At 44.5% G+C, this 20,412-nt stretch overlaps 1 protein-coding gene across 1 annotated transcript; it reads left to right on the plus strand.

Annotated features, from left to right (window-relative positions):
- The first annotated feature begins 226 nt into the window (after positions 1-226).
- GNA12 (G protein subunit alpha 12) lies at positions 227-12,837 on the plus strand. Its single transcript, XM_070954955.1, has 4 exons — positions 227-674; positions 3,464-3,679; positions 10,678-10,728; positions 11,460-12,837. Exons 1-4 carry the CDS (start codon positions 303-305, stop codon positions 12,027-12,029), a joined length of 1,209 nt encoding a protein of 402 aa, XP_070811056.1. The 5' UTR covers positions 227-302; the 3' UTR covers positions 12,030-12,837.
- Positions 12,838-20,412: the final 7,575 nt, after the last annotated feature.

Below are 20,412 nucleotides of genomic sequence, written 5' to 3' on the forward strand. Positions count from 1 at the left end.
CCGCTCTTTCTCTCTCTCTCTCTTTCTCTGTCTCTCAGATGATTTCCTCCCGCCCCTCGCCCGCTGATTGGCCCCCGGTCAAACCCGCCACGCCCCTCCGCGGGTATTTCCCCGCCTGCCTTGCCACGCCGACCAATCCGCGTCCGCGTCGGGGCGCGAGCGCCGCCTGGGCCTCTCCCGAGGCCCCGCCCCTTCGGGTGGGCGTGAGGGCGAGGACGGAGGGAAGGTCGCGGCGGCTGAGGCGGCGCCTTTCCCGCCCGGGCCTGTCTGAGGGGGCCGCCGCCGCCGCCGCCGCCTCTTCCATGGCCGGGGTGGTTCGCTCCCTGGGCCGCTGCCTGTGGCCGGCGGGAGGCGACCCCGGGGTCGAGGCGGCGGCAGGGCCGGTGGAGCCGGGCAAGGAAAGCGGCCTTCCCCGGGCGTCGTCTTCCCCGCCGCCTCTTTCTCTCCGCCGCCGGGAGCTGGAGCGTGAGGCGCGTCGTCGGAGCCGCGAGATCGACGCGCTGCTGGCCCGCGAGCGCCGCGCCGTCCGCCGCCTGGTTCGGATCCTGCTGCTGGGCGCCGGCGAGAGCGGCAAGTCGACCTTCCTCAAGCAGATGCGCATCATCCACGGCCGCGAGTTCGACCAGAAGGCGCTGCTCGAGTTCCGAGCCACCATCTACGAGAACGTCGTGAAGGTGGGGTGGGGGTGGGGGTGGGATCGCCGCGTGGCCTCCTTTCCTCTTTTTTCTCCCCTTCCTTTTTCCTTCCCTCGCCTGGCCACGCCCCCCTCCCCTCCTCCCTGGAAAGCCCCGCCCCCCTCCCCCGCAGGGTGGTATTGAGGGGAGGGGGGAGTCTCTCCTGCTGGAGCCAAGGGGGGGGGTTGGACTAGAGGACCTCTAAGGCCCCTTTCCCGACCTGTGGTGGGGTCTGTTGCCTGCTTTCCTCACCCAAGGATGTTTCTTTCAAACGGGGCTCCTGCATGATGCTTTCCTTAGAGGGGGAGGGGAAGTGGGGGGGGGTCACCTGTCCCCATGTTAAGTAGGGACCCCTGGATAGGCTGCCCTCCCTTGGAAAGAGGGATTTGCCCCCCCTCCCATACACTTAGGGTCAATACATACGCACACACTTAGGGCCCCTATGACCCCTCCCACGCACACACTTATTTATTTATTTATTTTATTTATTTGTTTAAATTTCTATACCGCCCTTCTCCAAATAGGACTCAGGGCGGTGCACAGCCTAAGTAAAAACAAAGCATACAAAATTTAAAAAACAGTATTAAAATAATTAGATATTCTGGCCGTAAATTAAAACAACCCAATTTAAAACCAATTTAAGGCCCCCTCCCTTAGAAAGATTACACACACACACACTCTCTCTCTCTCTCTCTCTTAGGACCCCTCCCTTAGAAAGACACACACACACACACACACACTCTTAGGACCCCTCCCTTAGAAAGACAGACAGACAGACAGACAGACACACACACACACACACACACACTTAAGCCCCCTCCCTTAGAAGGAGACATTACACACACACACACACACACACACACACTCTCTCTCTCTTAGGACCCCTCCCTTAGAAAGACAGACACACACACACACACACACACACACTTAAGCCCCCTCCCTTAGAAGGAGACATTACACACACACACACACACACTCACTTTTAGGACCCCTCCCTTAGAAAGACACACACACACACACACACACACACACACACTTAAGCCCCCTATGACCCACCCCCACACACTTAAGCCCCTTCCCTTAGAAGGAGACATTACACACACACACACTCACTTAGGGCCCCTTGAGAGCCCCCCTTGATGTAATGAGTCCTGCCTTGGATTGGGAAACCAGTGGGGTGATTAGGGACCCTTCCCCCCCCAAACGCCCAACCCACCTTCACAGGGTGGTGGCCTGCTATTTAGCTTTCTTCACATTCCTCCCCCCCTTCCAACCTTGCAAGATTTCCTGGTGGTCTCATATCCCCCTGTTAAGTAGAGACTTCCGGGTTGAATAGGCTCTGCCCCCCTCCTCCTCCCCTCGGAAAAGAGGGATTCTCCCCCTCCGGATGTGCCTCCTTAAGAGCCAGTTTGGTGTACTGGGTAAGCGGCTAGACTAGAAACCAAGAGGCCCTGAGTTCCAGTTCCTGCCTTGGGCATGGAAGCCGGCAGAGGTTTAAGGGCTTGGCCTCTCCCCTCAGCCCAACTCACCTTGGCAGGGTGGTAGCCTGCTATTTAGCTTTCTTCACATTTTTCCCCCAACATTGCAAGATCTCCTGGTGGTCTCATATCCCTTTATTAAATAGAGACCTCCAGGTTGAACAGGGTTTGCCCTTTGGAAAGAAGGATTGGTGGTCAGTCTGCCCTGCTTCTCCCCACCCCCCACCCCAACTTTGCCTGCAGGATTTTCTGGTGGTCTCCTGCCCCCCACAACAGAGCTGTCCAAGTTGGAACAGCCTATCCCAGGATGCCTTTTCCCCAGCACCCCCCACCCCCTTGTGGCCCAGGTCTGTGTAAGGGCTAAGCAGCTAGGCTTGAAACCCGAATTCTAGTCCTCCCTGAGACTAGGAACCCACCCACGAAGGATTTCACATCCTTCTGTCTTTCTCAGCCCACCCATCATACTGAAAGTCTGTAAGGACTCCATTTCCATAACATTAAACTAAAATTTAATTTCCAGCATCCCATGAGTGGATTCAGAAAACCACAAATAAATGACCCATGGATTATCGTGGCAGCCATGTTTTTATTAAAGTTCCTGGAGGAAAAAATAATTTATTGGGGGGGGATGTTACAACATTTTCTCCCCACCACCCTTTCTTGAGAGCTCAGAAGACATCTAATTCAACATGTGCCCATGTTATTTCTTAATGTGCACGGGGCAGTGAAAAAAGGATATACACACCCTGTTAGCTGCACAAGCTTGTCTTCAGATATGGCTTTCCAGCCTGAGGGTTAAAAAAGAAAAAAACCTGTTCTAAATCTTAGGAATCCAGACTGTTCCTCCTGCGAACCGATCCTAGATTATTGACCTAAACCACAGTTTTTCCTAAGAAGGAGGGGGGGGAAAAAACAAAACATTTGTTTATTCTGTGCAAGGTTTTGCTGGACCTCTTCCTGTGCCTTAAAAGTGAGACTTAGCAGAAGTTTGTCTCCCAAGAAGTGTGGTCATCTGCTGCAGGTGTTGCAAAACTTAATTCTTGCCGCCTTCACCCACAGTAGCCTTGCTGTGTTGGTGGTACACGACTACCCACAACAAATGGGAATTTTATCTTTAAGAAAACCACATCCCGGCTTAATAATAAGGATGGAATTTGGCTCTCAGAGTTGTCTAAAATATCTTGGAATGTAGAGCAAGGGAGAACTGGCCAAGTGAAGTGCACGTGGTTCTATTAGTGTGTTAAAGATTGAGCATAGATGGGCAACATGGGAGCTAAAGTGTATTTCTCTGGGTTTTTTGGGTTTTTTTAGGGCTGCAGGGTTTTAGTCGATGCACGCGACAAACTGGGCATTCCTTGGCAGTACGCGGAAAATGAGAAACATGCCATGTTCCTAATGGCCTTTGAAAATAAAGCGGGCATGTTCATTGAACCCTCCATGTTCCAGTTGTATGTACCAGCTCTGACCGGCCTGTGGAGGGATTCTGGGATCAAGGAAGCTTTCAGCCGTCGAAGTGAATACCAGCTGGTGAGTAAACTGAACCAAAAGCAAACATTCCGTGTACAACCCCTTCACTTGTTTAAGAAGGAGCATCTTGTAGCAAGAGAGGTGGTGTTAGTTTATGGTAGCCAAAAATCAGGAGGAATCTGGTTTTTTTATTAAAAAACATGCAGTATTGTGAGTTGCAGCTCACTTCATTAGCGTGGCTTTGTTGGGTTGAAGAGAAGAGCAATGGCTCGTGAAATCATAGAATTTATTCATCTGAAAATATGTTGCTAGGCTATTTCTGGGTTTAAGGATTATCTTATAATTTTCAGGCTATTACATGCTGAAAGCTTCGGAAGCTGCTTCTGAAGTAACAAATGTGGGAATTTCGGCACGGGCTTTGAAGTGGATCTGAGCTTTGTTTTAAGCAAAGAGATTCATAGGGCATTATTAATGCCTCCTTTGTTTTTATTTGTAAATACAAGAACAAGCTCTCACAGAATTGTTTCCCCACAAACCGGACCACTTCCTTGTTAAGCAAGAACACATAATAACATTATCCTATGAATGCGGTTCTACCACTTTTAAATTGGTTAGACTGGAAAGAAACACAAAACTCTGTCTGTGACTTTGGGTCTTTGGCCTTCTACGGAAGATTGAAAGTTGCTTCAAAATAGCTCATAACAAATTGGAGGAGTATATTATTGACATACGTGTCGCTCCAAGATTAGCAGAGAAATCCTCAAACATTCAGGCAGAAGATCATGTATGAAAACCCCTGCCCCCCCCCCCCCAACAAACAGCCAATACAGGCAGACTTAGACGTACGACCATAATTGAGCAGAAATTATGATCATAAGTCAGCTCAGTGGTTGTTCAGTAGATCATCACTTGACTGACCCAATTCTACAGTGATTGTTAAGTGAATTGGCAAGGTCACTAAGTGAATCTATGGTCGTTAAGTGAACCCATAACCTGTAAAGGGCTTCTTCTTTTTTTGCCCAAAACCTGAAATAAACACCAGTTTCTGGCAAAAAAAAAAAATTGTAAATGATCATAGGACACCACAAATGCAGGTGGATTGCCAAGCACCCAAAATGTAAATCCCATGATTGCAGAGGAGGCCTGGCTGTCAGAACTCCAAATCTCAATTGCAGTTTTCTTTGTGTCCGTCAACACACAAAAAAAATTGCAACACAGTCGCAAGTGGAAGTTTACCCATATCTGCAGGTTTTCTATGAAGTCTTCAGTTGCTAAAAACTCTCTGATGTGGCCTCTCCTTGACAAACTTAAGAACTTCTTGGCTGATTATTTAGGCCACTGTAACTTTCTGCAGCTTTCTTCTTTTTCTCTTTCTTTTTTTAAAATGATACAAAAATGTACATTGTTTCATAACCAAAAGATAAAATCCACCATAGTTTTTTTTTTTTTTTTTCAATTTTGGAGCAATTTCAAACCTCTTTGTTTCCTACCTTGATTTCTGCAATTTGGACTGTGGCTGATTTGTGCTTCTGTTGGCCCCGGTCCCAAATAAATGTACAGATGTGTCCTAAGAGAGTAAGTTGCCCTCCTGCCTCCCCGAAAGAGGTTTCTTGACTGAGCTCCATTTATCCTTTGAAGTCAGGCAAATAAAATTAGGAAACTTCTAGTGAGAAAGTGAGGCAGGGTGCAGTACATTTTGGGGTGAGACATCGAAACTTTAGAACCTGGTTCAGTACCTCTTCAGCATAGCCGAAGCCATAAATGCTGAAGTTTGGACAGTATTTATCTGTTTGTTTGTTTGTTTGTTTGTTTATATCTCACCTTTATTTTTACAAATAACACAAGGTGGTGACCATATCTAACACAACTTCCTCCTCCCATTTTCCCCACAACAACAATCCTGTGAGTTGAGCTGAGAGAGAGTGACAGGCCGAAAATCACCCAGCCTGCTTTCGTTCCTAAGGGGGTGGGACTAGAACTCCCTTGTCTCTGGGTAATTGGCACCAAAGTCACCCAGTTGGTTTTCATGTCTAAAAGGGGACTAGAACTCACTGTCCCCTAGTGACTGGCACCAGAGTCATCCAGCTATCTTTCATGACTAAGGCTGGACTAGAATTCACTGTCTCCTGGTGATTGGCCCAAGTCACCCAGCTGCCTTTCATGCCTAAGGCAGGACTAGAATTCACCGTCTCCCTGTGATTGGCCCAAAGTCACCCAGCTGCCTTTCATGCCTAAAGTGGAACTATAACTCACTATCTCCTGGTTTATAGCCTGGTGCTTTAACCAGTAGAGCAGATTGGCTCTAAAACTTCCTAAAGGGTGTGTGGCTTGCATCATTGTTTGAACTGACGTGAGGAGTATATTTCTGCTGCAAAGGCTAAACCCCAAAACAGTCTTAGCTTTCAAACCTGTGAGCGGATCATCGGACTCGGGCCAAGAATCCTAAATTACCTCCTTGAGAAATGTAAGCATGAAATGTAATCAAGATCCTAAGGAAACTGAGTTTGGTCCTAAATCCATTTGTAAACAACCCAACAACTTGAGGCTTTGTGAAATCCATCAAGTCAAGCTTAGCTTTTTCATAGCCATGTCTCTTGGCAGCAGTGCTAGCCCACTCTGCCCTTCCAGATGTTTTTCCGTTTTACTTCCGTGTCGTCACAGGATATGAGGTTCCATGAAAGAACCTGCCTCCCCCCCCAAAAAAATAATTCTATACATCAGCAGTTAAATCGCCTGTTTACTGCCTAACCCGAACTGCAAATTAAAAATACCTAAAAAATAGTTAAAATATGGAAGATCGCTTGTTTGAGTAAAGTGTACCAGATATTAGCATCCTACTGTCGCAATTGTCTCTGTGCCTAGCTGAGCTGTGAACACACAGACAAAATCTAGGAAGTGGTGCGAGGTATTGCTTTGGGGGATGATAAATATGGTTTTATTTACTTATTATATGTGCTATATAATAGAGGCAAAATCCAAGGCTCTTTGTAATACCCCTGAATAAGATGTTGACACATTGATAGCACAGGTAGTCCTCGATTTACGACCACAATTGAGCCCAAAATTGGGCTTTTGCTGTTATCTTGTGTGTTGACCGTTAACATTTAAGGAACTGTGCGGTATAGAGAACGAGGTGGAAATTCACAGCATTCTTTGTGTTGTAGTTTGAATTTGGATTCTTTTTTAAAGGAACCCTATATACTAATCTTGTACTCACAACAGTTCATTTAGTGACCATTCAAAGTTAAGACGTCACTGGGAAACGTGACCTGTGACTATTTTTCTCATGACCATGGGAGCATTCCCATGGTCATGTGATCAGATGCTTGGCAACTGGCTGGGGTCATGGGGGGGTGTCACCTTTTGCGACCTTCCGACGAGCAAAGTCAATGGGGAAGCCCGATTCACTTAACAACCGTGTGACTGACTTGACACCTGCAGTGATTCACTTAACAACGGTGGCAAGTAAAATGGGGCAAAATTCACCGAACAGATGTTTCGCTTAGCTCAATTGTGGTCGTAAGTCGAGGACTCCCTATGCTATCAAAGTGTCAACATCTTATTCACAGATATTATTATATGGCTTAGCTCAGGGGTCGGCAACCTTAAACACTCAAAGAGCCACAGAGGTCCTAACCGGAAGCCCCCGTTCAATTCCGGAACGGACTGGAAGTCCGGTTTCCCCACCATAGAGTCTCCTCCTAGCACAGCATCCTTTCTCCTCTACCTGTCCTAACCGAAAGCCCTATCAATTGTGGAGCCGACCAGCAACAGGGAGCCACAGCAGAGGGATGAAAGAGCCACATGCGGCTCCAGAGCTGCAGGTTGCTGACCCCTGGCTTAGCTGAAACGCATGCTAGGACCTTATTTTTTGGTGGGAAAACGCAATCCTTTTACAATAGTTCAGTGTTACCAGTGGCCTTAAAAAAAACCCACCCCTTGTTCGCTTAACTTCAGTTTGTTTCCATTACCTCCCCTGGAATCTTCTAGATCTTGCCCATAAATGGCAGTTGTCACAACACGGCGAGGTGATGTGGTGCTGTGTCTTGAGTTACATGGTGTTGGCGTGTGGGTTTATTTTATTTACTCTTGTTTTACTGAACACATTTGTCAGCTGTCTAGGATTATCTTGCCATCAGATAGATGGCCATATAAAACGTGGGAGTCCAGGGGTATGTTTGACGCACTTTGGGCAGAGATCACCCCTGAGCATTTGAACTCAGAATCCATCTCTAAAAAGGAGCGTGTCTGTCTGTGGGCATCCATTCAGAAAGCATGGAGCCTTTGCAGCAATAATTCTAATTTTAGGCGATGGTGAGAGATGAGGGCTATTTATAGCCCTACCGTGGCAGGAAAACTGCTCATTCACAACTATATGTCACTACATTTGTGGGGCTTATAATTTTGCGCTGGGATAAGCCATGAAGCATAGCTATCTGGGCAGCTGGCATGCATTAACAAGAGATGTGTTTTCAGTACTTGACACTTTAATTCATTGGACTTCAACTCCCAGAATTCCTGGGAGTTGAAGTCCACGAGTCTTAAAGTGGCCAAGGTTGGAGACCCCTGCTCTAGTTAGTATTTTTGTTTCTTAATACAACTAGTCCTCGTCTTAACGACCAGAATTGAGCCCCAGATTTCTGTTTTGATAGAGTGAGGCCGTCGTTAAGTGAGGTTTGCCCCATTTTTACGACCTTTCTTGCCACGGTTGTTAAGTTGCAGGAATCTGACTTCCCTGTTGACTTTACTTGTCAGAAGGTTGCAAAACGGGGATCGCATGACACTGGGACCCTCCAACGGTCATAAATATGAGTCGGTTGCCAAGTGTCCGAATTTTGATCACCTGACCATGAGGAGCGCTGCAACGGTCATAAGTGTGAAAACAGGTCACTTTTTTTCCAGTGCCATTGTAGCTTCGAATGCTTGCTAAATTCCTCGTTAAGTCGAGGACTACTTGCACTCTCGTGTGCTAAAATGGAATTTTCTCTGTGTTTTATTAAACCGCCTGAATTTTTATACTTTATAACTGTAAATTGGACAAGATGAAAGCAAGAAGAAGCTCCGCAGTATCGGTCCGAAATAAACAAGATAAAAACTTGGAACAATGCTCCGATGTGGGAGCTGTCTTATTTCAGGGCTGTAGTTCCCAGTTCTGGGTTTTCAAATTCCCAGATGTGGGATGACTCATGGCTGCTGTTCAGCGATGGGGACGGCACCTCCTCCTACGTCGTCCCAGTTGGCCGGACTGACTCAGAGGATGCACGAGAAGAGAGAGATATAAAGTGAAAATGAATCATCTATATTTTTATGTTAACTCTTTAGCTGTAATATATATATATATAAGCGATCTGAGAATTATCTCACCTATAATGAAGCAATCTTGCACAGCAGTTTCATGTGGAATTGTGGGGTGTTAAATGGCTAAGCCTGAGCAAAATATTATTTCCTTTTGTTGCTATTTGCTTATAACAAAGATATGATTTCCCCCACCAATCCAAGGACAACTGAGAGGTTAATGATTTGAAGACGTTGTTGGTATGATGGAAGGTTTAAGAATTAAGAAGTACACTTCAATCTCAGTCAAATCAGATAAGAGCACTAGATGAAACTAGAACTAGATCAAGTTGGATTAAAGTGTTCCCATTTAAGATCTGACGTGTGTAAAAATTGTGGTCTAACCTTGGATATTATTCAGGAGTTAAGATTGTTCATAGATCTGGCTGTTTTGCGTACTATATACTAATTGCCGTAAATGCTGACCGCCTTCCATTCTTGTTGGTGAACAAAAGAAACACAAAGGCAAAATAACACAATAATGTAGCAAGACAAAACAATCCTACAAGGGACATTTACCAACAACTGCAGTTAAAATTGGAATATATTTTGCTTGCTTGAGAAATACAAGAACGGTGGGACCCTACGTAGCTCTAAAGCAGGGGTGTGCAACCTTGGCAACTTTACATTTTGTGGACTTCAACTCCCAGAATTCTCCAGCCAGCTATGCTCTTATGTCAGAGGTCTTCAAACATGGCAGCTTTAAGACTTGTGGACTTCAACTCCCAGTCTATGTCAAACTCCTCTGACATAGAGCATAGCTGGCTGGAGAATTCTGGGAGTTGAAGTCCACAAGTCTTAAAGCTGCCAAGTTTGAAGACCTCTGCTCTATGTGTTCCTTCTGCGGAGGTATCTGAAAACAGTTTAGGGTTTTCAAGTGAATATTGTGTGCTTTACTGGAAGCCACATGAAGATTGTCTTATCTTGTAAGCAATCCGGATAAACAGAGAGCAATTCACTTCTGTGTTGTGGGGTTTTGGTTTTTTTTACTTTGTAAGAAGAAAAAAAAAACAAAAAACAATTCCTGCCCAGGTATTGAGGAAACAAATGAAAGAGCCATTGTATTTATATCACCAGAAGAATCTATGGCCTGTCCTAAGGGCATAAAGACAAAGCTATTTTATTTTATAGCCTGCTGTGTAAATTCTCTTCCCCAAAGTGTACACAGCTCTAGCTTGGTTTATGGAGTGTCCCATAAAGGGATCATCTCAAGGCAGAGCCAAGCAGTGTAAATATGTTGATTTTTCCAGATTACAGTTCTGGTTCTGAAGCAATACAGCCAGTTCTGTGACGATATACTTGATCCCAGCACTTATACTGTAGTTTTACATTTCTTAACGTAAACGAAATTTTGCAGAAATGGCTGCTTTGATTGCCTTGTAATTGGATGGCTCTAAAATAATTTAAGTTGACCCCAAAACGTCAGTTGGTTGGTACAGAACGCAGCAGCTTGCATGCTGGCAGATGAGAAACATTTCAACAGGGTATTTTGGATACTACATTGGTTGCCAGTATCTTTCCGAGTACAATTCAAGGGGTATTAAAATCCTGATGTGGTGAAAACGTGGCTTTTTCAGAGGAATATTGTGCACTAAAGTCTTCAGTATGTCTTGACCATGGGACATTTTAATCTAAATATAACTCTTGTGAGCTGCTCAAGAGTTTGTTGAAGTAGGCAGGATGTAAACCATAAGTAAATACACTCTTCTTCTCTTTCTCAACAGGGTGAATCAGTAAAATATTTCCTGGATAATCTGGATCGGATTGGCCAGTTGGTGAGATTTTCTGTTCTTGTTGTTTTTGCGTCATACACGTTCAAATCATAGATAAGAGAAGTAATAGCCCTGGAAAATGTTCCTCAAAATCATAGCACTGGATGTTTGAGCATGTGGATTTAGTAAATAATATCTCTTCTAAAGCAGACTAATAATTTCTTATATGTAGGAGCTTTTATTCTTCCTCTGGGAAGAAAAAAAAGTATGTTTTGTGCCCACTGCTTAAAAAAACCAAGACAGGATGAATGCATCCATTGTTCAGACAAACTCCCTGTAGTAGCAGTGACAGTTTGCCAGTCTCAGCATCAGAGAAACCTAGTTTATCAGGAGCTCTAGATTTTTACTGCCTAGGTTGAAAGGGTGGCAAAGGGTTGAACTTCAGAGGCTACAGAAACCAGGCTGCAAAAGGTTTGTACACTACTGAAATTCATTCTTCAGATTAAGTTTGCTAACCCTCACTTCAAGCAACCACACACAAAATAAGGGGGAAAAAATAACCTGAGATAAAAGTGAGCTCTTAACACAAACACAGACGCAACCTTGGCTTCTGAACAGCCTGTGGAAGATTAGCTTCTAGCTTACCCTTCCCAGCTTCAGTTCCAGAATCTTCATTCCACCGTAGTGTATCTAGACGCTCCCTTCGGCGGACTTAAGTTCCCTTTTGAAGCGTGATCTTTCTCCTACTTCCTGAGTTTTTCTTTCTTTTTTTTTTTTTTCTTTTCTTTCTGCAGAATTATTTCCCCAGTAAACAAGACATTTTGCTGGCTAGGAAAGCGACCAAAGGAATCGTGGAGCACGACTTCATCATTAAGAAGATCCCTTTCAAAATGGTGGACGTGGGCGGGCAGAGGTCTCAGCGCCAAAAGTGGTTCCAGTGCTTCGACGGCATAACGTCCATCCTGTTCATGGTCTCCTCCAGCGAATACGACCAGGTCCTGATGGAAGACCGCCGCACCAACAGACTAGTGGAGTCCATGAACATCTTCGAGACCATCGTCAACAACAAGCTCTTCTTCAACGTCTCCATCATCCTGTTCCTGAACAAAATGGACCTCCTGGTGGACAAAGTCAAGACGGTCAGCATCAAGAAGTATTTCTCGGACTTCAGGGGCGACCCTCACCATCTGGAAGACGTCCAGCGCTACCTGGTACAGTGCTTCGACCGGAAGAGGCGGAACCGCAGCAAGCCTCTTTTCCATCACTTCACCACCGCCATCGACACTGAGAACATCCGCTTCGTCTTCCACGCGGTGAAGGACACCATCCTTCAGGAGAACCTTAAGGACATAATGTTGCAGTGAGCGAAAATGGAATCGTCTCTAGGGAAACCTAACCCCCGTTGTAGGCCGACCTGTCACCGCTTGGTTGTCTTTTCTCCGAAGATCCGTGCTGTGCCTTGAGTTAGGAAAAGCTGAGAAGCAGAAGTAGAAGAATTGCAGAAGTCCTAAGCGAGCTGCTGCATCGCTCCTCAACTAAGAACGCAACTTGAACGATAGATTTCCTCTCGGCTTTTGAAAAGCCAAAAGTGGTGGGGACAGCAAAGGGCGCCTGTGTGAATTAATCTTAATTCTGCAACAGTGCCAGAATGTTCCAGCTTCCATACCTGTCAGCCTTAAACTAGTTTTGGGTGCTGGAGTGATGCATTTGGTAATATATTTCATTTCTTCACCGAGGGTTCTTTTTAAGAGAATACATGGTCATAACTCCAAGGTCAGTATAGGAGCCAGATGGATGCCCAGAGGTTTGCCAACATTCGGGTTGCATTTGCCAACGGGTTGTCTTAGCTCTTGTTTAAGGAATCTGTCTTCAGCCTTTCCTCGTGTAGGAAACCAAATCCTGGGTCGGAAGAAGATGGCTTTGTATGAGATTGTTACTGCTTGGTGAGACAGTAGTAGAGAAAATACACACTTAGTGCTTTGGTAAAACATCTTTGATTCTGTTTAAAATTAGATCTGTATTAAAAAAAAAATTCCCTTGCTGTTTAAAACAAAAAAAACAGTGTTTTAGAGCCACTGAGTTTGGACTAAAGCAGGGGTCACCAAACTTGGCCACTTTAAGACTTGTGGACTTCAACTCCCAGAATTCCTCAGCCAGCTTTGCAAAGCTGGCTGAGGAATTCTGGGAGTTGAAGTCCACAAGTCTTAAAGTGGCCAAGTTTGGAGACCCCCTGGACTAAAGGGTCTTGCTTTGAGTTTATTCTTAATTATATAGGGGTGTACCAATGTATGTCATGATGCATTTAAAAAAAAAAAACCATAAACCCAACACTTGTAATTTGCCCCTTTAAGGCTAGAATAGAATATGTGTGAATTTGCAGAAGGCTGTGAATAACATTGATGTGAGCTTCTTATTATTTTTTTCCCCTCCATTCTAAAACGTTTATATTTAACTATGGGTGCCTTTCTTTTGTGTACAGGCAGTTCACACTTTTTGTCTACTCTTGAGGTATGTATTAATCCAACTGAAGTCCTGCCTTATCCACCCTACAATCATGATTCAGGGATAATCTTCAAGCGTGAGAAACGTTTACTGTGACTTTGGTACCATATTTTGTAATAAACCGAAGGGCTTCGTCTTTCCTATTATTATTATCTTCTTCTCTGAATGTCGGGCACCCGTTAGGGACAATCAAACGCAAGGCAATTGTCTAGGCGCTGGTAGCACAAGTCAATAAAATCTTTTGTGACTTCCAGTTAGGGCAGAGGTCTTCAAACTTAGCAGCTTTAAGACTTGTGGACTTCAACTCCCAGAATCCTGGGAGTTGAAGTCCACAAGTCTTAAAGCTGCCAAGTTTGAAGACCTCTGAGTTAGGGGAATTCTACATTTCTTTCACCACCATCCCCTGGTGTGTCGATCACTTAGATTTACACTCTCGTTTTTTTCTGGTGTGATGTTCCTCATTCTAAAGGCCACACTTTTCCATTCTGGTAGTATATTCTGTGCAAAACTGAGCTGTTTCTGAGAAGTGGGTTACATTTGTTTCTGGGTTTGAAATCAAAGTAAGACAGACTTAATCATTAAAAGGCACAGACGTTTGTTTCGGAGGCTGCTTCTTTTAAGGGCTTACCTACAGGCACACACCTGAAAGCAGTTAACCTCTGGAATCCATTATTTTTTACCGTTTCTAAATAAGATGTCGCCTTTTGCCAAGAGCCTAGAGTTTTGCAAGCTGTAAAACAGTTGTCTGGTGAAAAAAAAGGGAAACGCCTCTTAAGTTTGATGGTCAGTTTATTTTATCATTAATAGCTAATGCCATATTTATCCTTTGGAAATCCTAAAGTGGCCCAGGGACTTCCGATACATTTCTCGAAGAGTAGTCTTGCCACTCTGAACTCTGCGAAGTTCAGACACATCATAATGGCACATGTGTACATATTTTAATTTCTTTGCCAGGGGTTTCTTCCGTGTAGATGAAAATCGGTCTATCTGGTAACATGACTTCTAAAACGGACTCCAGTAGCAGCACAAACCGCTTTACAGGTAGTACTTAAAACCTGGATTATGCCACCAGTGTGCTAATCCACTGTATTTATCAAAACTTGCTTTTTATTCTTTTTTATTTTATCTTTTCTATTGTAGAAGCATGCCTGGCCAAATGTATTGTACAGCTCTGCGTTTCTTCGCTAACCAAACAGAGCTCCTTACCGAGGGAAACAAACAAAAAGTTTTGATAGCCAGATAAAACTTTCAATTGTCTAATCCGCCCAGTGGATCTTGCAGGCGGTTTATATTGCTTTTAGAACGAAGATTTTTACTCCTTCGCCTTTGTTGTAAGCTTATTCTCATGACCCTAACCATCTTCTTAAGGACTGTAATTGACATTCAATTTTTTGTGGTTGCCACAATACTTGTATACCAGCCAGTCTTTATTTATTACGTTTAACCATAAGAGCCAGCTCTAATTCTCCCTGGTAGCTCAGTCCTTAAAAAATCTATACTGTACAGCACTTGCCTATATAACATAAGCACATCTATTCGGCCACATTTATGTTGCTGTATATTGTTCGGTTAACAACTTCTTCCTTTTTTGTAACCCAGTGCAGAAATATGACCTGAACTTTAGCCATCTAAGCCCTGTTTCTATGGGTTTTTTTTTTTTCTGATAGAGCCACAATGTTTTTTAATCTAATTGCCTTCATTCCTGCCCCAGATTGTTCTCTTCCAAGCACACTTGGAAAAAGGAAAATGTGGGGAGGGATGTAAAAAAACCAGATTTGAAGACAGAGCATTCGATTGTAATGGTGCCGACTAGCCAGGAAACGGGTCGTATATAAAGACAATTGACTTTGAATTTATACTCCGCAGAGTTGTGTTCCAGTTTTTGAATAGCCTGGAGTGAGTTGTACAGTTTGTCCTTTGTCCAAAGAAGCCTCCGTCAAGGCGTGTCGCTCTGTGTCACTTCCATCATCTTGGCCAGGGGCCAAGAGGAAACTCGGTGTCGTGTCAATCCCACAGTGTAGACACAAATCCACCTCCAGACGGTTTTACATCAGAATTGTTTCCGTGTAAAGCTTTCCAGAAGAACGGTTTTGGAAACAATGAGAAAGTTTCTCACATGTCAGCCCGCCGCAGGCGTTTCGTTGGAAGTGCCCACAGGTAGTCCTCGGCTTTCAACGGTTGACTTAGTGACCATTCCAAGTTACAGCGCCACTGGCAAAAAGGGACTTAGGATCTTTTTTTCACACGTACGACCGTTGCAGCATCCCCGTAGTCACGTGATCAAAATTCAAACCCTTGGCAACTGGTTCATATTTATAACTGTTGCAGCGTCCAAGGGTCACATGATCCCCCTTTTTGTGACCAACCTGACGAGCAAAGTCAGAATGTAGAAGCCAGACTCACTTAACAACCGGGTTGCTAATTGACCAGGCTGCAATGGTTCGCTTAATAACTGTGGCAAAAAAAAAAGGTCTTAAAATGGGGCAAAGCTCACTTGCCGATTGTTTCACTTAGCAACGGAAACGTTGGGCTCAGCTGTGGTCGGAAGTCGAGGACTACCTGTAAAAAGATCTCGGCTATAGCAAAGCTTCCTGTTAAGCTTCCCGAAAGCGAAGGTGGTGTATCCTTTGAGAAGGGCACGCTTAACCATGGAGGCCACTTTTAAAGCAGTATTTTACAACCTTAGTAACTTTTAAGAAGTCTGGACTTCAACTTCCAGAATTCCCCAGCCAGCTTTTCCTTTTCACGAAGCTTCAGGTTGTTCATCGGCCCTCAAACATTTATTAGGTGAAAAATATTTACCACTCCGATTAATGGGACTACCACTAATGCGGGCAAATTAATCAAATGGAATAACTTATGGATGCTCTTTTATCCCTGGAGATTTTTGAAAATAGACTGGACAGTGATTTGACTGGGATATGGGTATAAGGGTTAGACTAGAAGTCCTCCAAAGTCCCTTCCAGCCCTATGACTGTATAATTCTATGACTATTATAGTAACATTGATCTCTTGGACCAGCCCATACGCCTCCAAGGTCAACACTGACCACTTTGGAGAAACCCAGACCAATGGAAGGTCATTCTGAGTCCTCAGCCTCAAAACAGCATCCTATCTTAAGAACTTGTATGAATATTGGGGTAGGGGGAGGACAGACGGGGTTCAAGCCTTAATTTTCGAAGCTCAACCTAGTCCAGGTGCATTGTCCTCGAATTGAAACGGTTGTACCGCATCCTCTGTCGCAATCTGGAACTGTCCGCGCTTTTCAATCGTTCTATTTTATACACCTCGTCGAAAAGGGAAATCCCTTGACTTTTTGTGGCCTCTTTTACAGCGCCCCTGTCTCTTCATGAAAGTTGTGTTATTAAAATTACCGTGGTGTAAAAAAATGTAACGGCTTTCGTTTTGAATCGGCTGTTTTGTACATAACGGAATTTTGTAAATGCATTAAAACGTGATTTGTTATTACTGTGCCTTAGACTCTGCCAAACCATTTAAATTCCGCCGGGGAGCGGGCAATTGCGATGGATGGGACAGCAACTATAGTGGCCTCTCTTAGAAATAACACAGCCTGCAGATTTTCTTTTAATATAGCCATGATTACAACGAAGTCACATCATCAGTGCAAACCCCACTCCCTTCTGGCGCTGATGATGTTACCTAGCTGGGTCATAAAACGTCTGCAAGAAAACAGCCAAGCTCAGAGAGTACCAGGGACGCCACAGTCCTCCCCCTCCTCCTCCTCTTCTTCTCTGCAAACCCCACTCCCTTCTAGCACTGATGATGTTACCTAGTTGGGTCATGAAACGTCTGCAAGAAAACCAAGCTCAGAGAGCACCGAGGACCCTACAATTAAATCCCGAGTACAAATTATCATTTTCTATTGGTGCAACACTTCTAGCATTTCAGTAGCTGGCATTGCAGCCAGAAATCCTCTCAATTTAGAGGCATTTCATGCTTTAGTACTTAGAACCACAGTTAGATTCTACACGTTACCTGTTAAATCAGTTTTCTATTATAAGGGATGTAAGGGAGGGATATATAGATATATATATGTGTGTTTTTCTTCTAGCCAGGTTTTCCCTACGTAACCAAGGTTTTTTGTAGCTCCAGCTCAGTAGAATCACATCTACTCGGTTCTGGGCTTTTTTCTTTTCTAACAGCTAGCAAGCTCTAACTGCTAGGTGGGAGACCTAAATAGATCCCATTTCTAGCATTTACACACACAAACCCTACGAAGAAGTAAGAAAATTGATACTGTACCTTTACAGGGAGGATACATAAGATATGGGTGTGGCCTACTGATGAAAGCAAACGAGCTAGAAATGGATCTATTTAGGTCTCCCACCTAGCAGTTAGAGCTTGCTAGCTGTTAGAAAAGAAAAAAGCCCAGAACCGAGTAGATGTGATTCTACTGAGCTGGAGCTACAAAAAACCTTGGTTACGTAGGGAAAACCTGGCTAGAAGAAAAACACACATAAACCCTACGAAGAAGTAAGAAAATATATATATATATATATATATATATATATATATATATATATATATGTATGTATGTATGTATGTATGTATGTATGTATGTATGTATGTGTGTATGTGTGTGTATATATATATATATATATCTCTCCTTCCCACCCTGTGGTGCTTTGTGAAAGAAAAACTTCAAATAATTCTAAATTGGCTGAGCAGGATTTGCATTCTGCCTTTCGCCTAGAGCACCCCAAAGGCAATTAATACTTTTTTTTTTTTTTTAAAGGAATAGAGATTGTGAAACAAATGGCAGCGTTTTTATTCGGTCACCCTTTCTGAACGCATCGCGGCCATCTGTTTGCAAAAGGAATATGAGTTTTATATGCTGCGAGATGTGTAAAATCTGCCTATTAATGGGTTTGAACAGATGGGGGGAATTTGGAGGATCGCCTCTTTTCTCTTCCTCCCCCCTTATTTAATTGGGGTTGTAAAAAAAAAGAATGATTGGCAGAGTGTTTACTGCAGGGTTCCCCCAACCAGGGCTCCTCCTAGACGGGCGGACTTCAAATCCCAGAATGCCACAGCCAACAGGGCCATTGGTGGGAATTCTGGCTGCTCGAGGCCACGCCGTTGAAAATTGCCAAGGTGGGGGTTGGACTAGAAGACCTCCCAAGGTCCCTTCCGATTCTGTTATTCCAGCCTGCTGCAGCGTTTCTCAACCCGGGCAACTTTTAACATAACGTGGATTCCCAACACCCAGAATTCCACCGTCAGCATGGGTGGACTTCAACTCCCAGAATTCCCTAGCTAGCCAGCAGGGCTATAGAGGAGAATCCCGGGTGCAGAAGGCCGCACGGATGGAATTTGCCAAGTTTGGTAAACGTTAACAACCGTCGGTGGCAAGAAAAAAGTCGTAAAACGGGGCAGAGAGCTCACTTAACAAACGTCTCACTTTGCAACGGAAATCGGGGGCTCAATCAATGGCGGTCGTACGTCGAGAACCACCTATGTGGAAGAAGGCACCCATTTGGCTTCTCGTGGACGAGAGGCATTTTTTTTCAGCCCGGTGCCGAAATTGAACTGCGGGGAAGCCTGAGGCAGATGCCTGCCCGTGAGCTCCAACCCAGCATCTGTTTTTGGGCGAAGAGATGCCAGATAGATTCTCCTCCCTTGGGGGGGGGCGGTTGCTATGGCAACAACAAACTCCCCCCCCCCCGAGTTCTGCAAACCCTTTTGCTAACTGATGGAGGAGATGCAAGCTTATTTTTTTAATCCGGCTTCTCTGTTCTTCCCTGATTATTATTATTATTTTTAAAAAAAAAAATTAATCAAAACTATTTATTTCTAAAATACTCTTTTTTTCCCCTGCCTGCCTGCCTTGATCTTCTGTGCACGCACACACACACACACACACCGGGCATTTTCCAAAAGAATAGATCGGCTTGCCGATTTTTGTTTTCTTTCTTTTAACGAGCAACGAGGAATGAGTGTGTGACCTCTGCAGCTTTGAAGGTCTGCAACAGAAGCAATTAAAACAATATTTAATCAGCTGGGAGTCACAGGAAGGTGGGGGCTAGGTCAGCCTCCGTGATTTCTTTCTCGTGAGAGATAACATGGGGTTGAAAGCAAGGAGTCCAAAGATCCAACGGGTGGTTGTATATTTGCCTTTTTTTTCAAAGTTAAGCTTATTAGATATTTAGGCAGTGTAAGATGCTCTGGATGTGTCTACACCTCATTGACTGCTATAGGGTAGCAGCTGTGTGTAACTGGCTATTTTAACGATAAACGTCTTCGGGTAGAGAAATCAACGTTGAGAAATCTGGCTTTCCTAAGTCCTGGTTTTAGGTCAACCCCAAGTGCTAATTCAACATTTCCTTAAAACAGAAAGGGAATCCTTCCTGAACCGGTTTCCCATTGACGTTCCCGATTTTAAGATCACTCGTCGGGGAGAAAGGAAAGAGCAACCCTTTCACGATCTGGAATTCTAAAACCGCTGCGTAAAATCAAAAAGCTTCGTTGTGGGAGAAGAGGGAGAGATCTGCTTTTCAAACCAGATCTTTTGCACCCCAACCATTAAGCAAAAAGGTACCTAATCAGTGGTGGGTTCCTACTGGTTCGCCTCGGTTCGGGCGAACCGGTAGTAGCAGTGGCGGGAGGCACCCACCCGGATGTCATCAAATATGATCTGCGTACACGCAGAAGCTTTTGCGCATGCACAGAGGTGGCGCGCGTGAATGAACTGGTAGCAAAGTTAAGTGAAACCCACCTAATAATACCTCACTTTTTCCAGATTCACTCTCCCTCCCTCCCTCCCTCTCTCTCCTCTCTCTCTCTCCTGTCCCACGAGGAAGTTCAGGCCGAGTGGGGCATTTTCTGGACGACAAATGTGTTAACAGGTGAAATGATAACAGGTAGGAAACCTGATGCACCTGGCAGAAGATGGCAGAATAACGGGGGTTTCTCTATGCTCCTGTTTTGAGAATGCTACCCAGCGTGGATTTGGTTCCCCACCCCGAATTTCCACTGTCAAAAAAAATCGAGTTATTACATAACTTGCAAGATGATTACATAAACATGTAAAGCTGTCTCCTGCAGAGCTTGTTTGCATTTGTGTGTGTGTGTGTGTGTGTTTTTCCCCATGGTAGCAGGCTCGCCGTGTTTGATAGGGATCTTGTCTTGACCTGCAAATTGCAATAATTGAAACGAGACTCACGGCTACTACTATTACGTCAAGATCCCTACATTCTCCCTTTGTAGATGAAAGAGAGCCTCGCC

This window comes from Pituophis catenifer, unplaced genomic scaffold, assembly GCF_029215685.1.
Source record: "Pituophis catenifer annectens isolate HBS135680 unplaced genomic scaffold, rPitCat1.0.hap2 SCAF_16, whole genome shotgun sequence".
NCBI lineage: Eukaryota > Metazoa > Chordata > Lepidosauria > Squamata > Colubridae > Pituophis > Pituophis catenifer.

Coding starts and splice junctions, on each gene's coding strand:
- GNA12 (XM_070954955.1), top strand. CDS start 303: ATGGCCGGGGTGGTTCGCTCCCTGGGCCGCTGCCTGTGGCCGGCGGGA. Junction 675..3,463: donor TCTACGAGAACGTCGTGAAG/GTGGGGTGGGGG, acceptor GGGTTTTTTTAG/GGCTGCAGGGTTTTAGTCGA. Junction 10,729..11,459: donor TGGATCGGATTGGCCAGTTG/GTGAGATTTTCT, acceptor TTCTTTCTGCAG/AATTATTTCCCCAGTAAACA.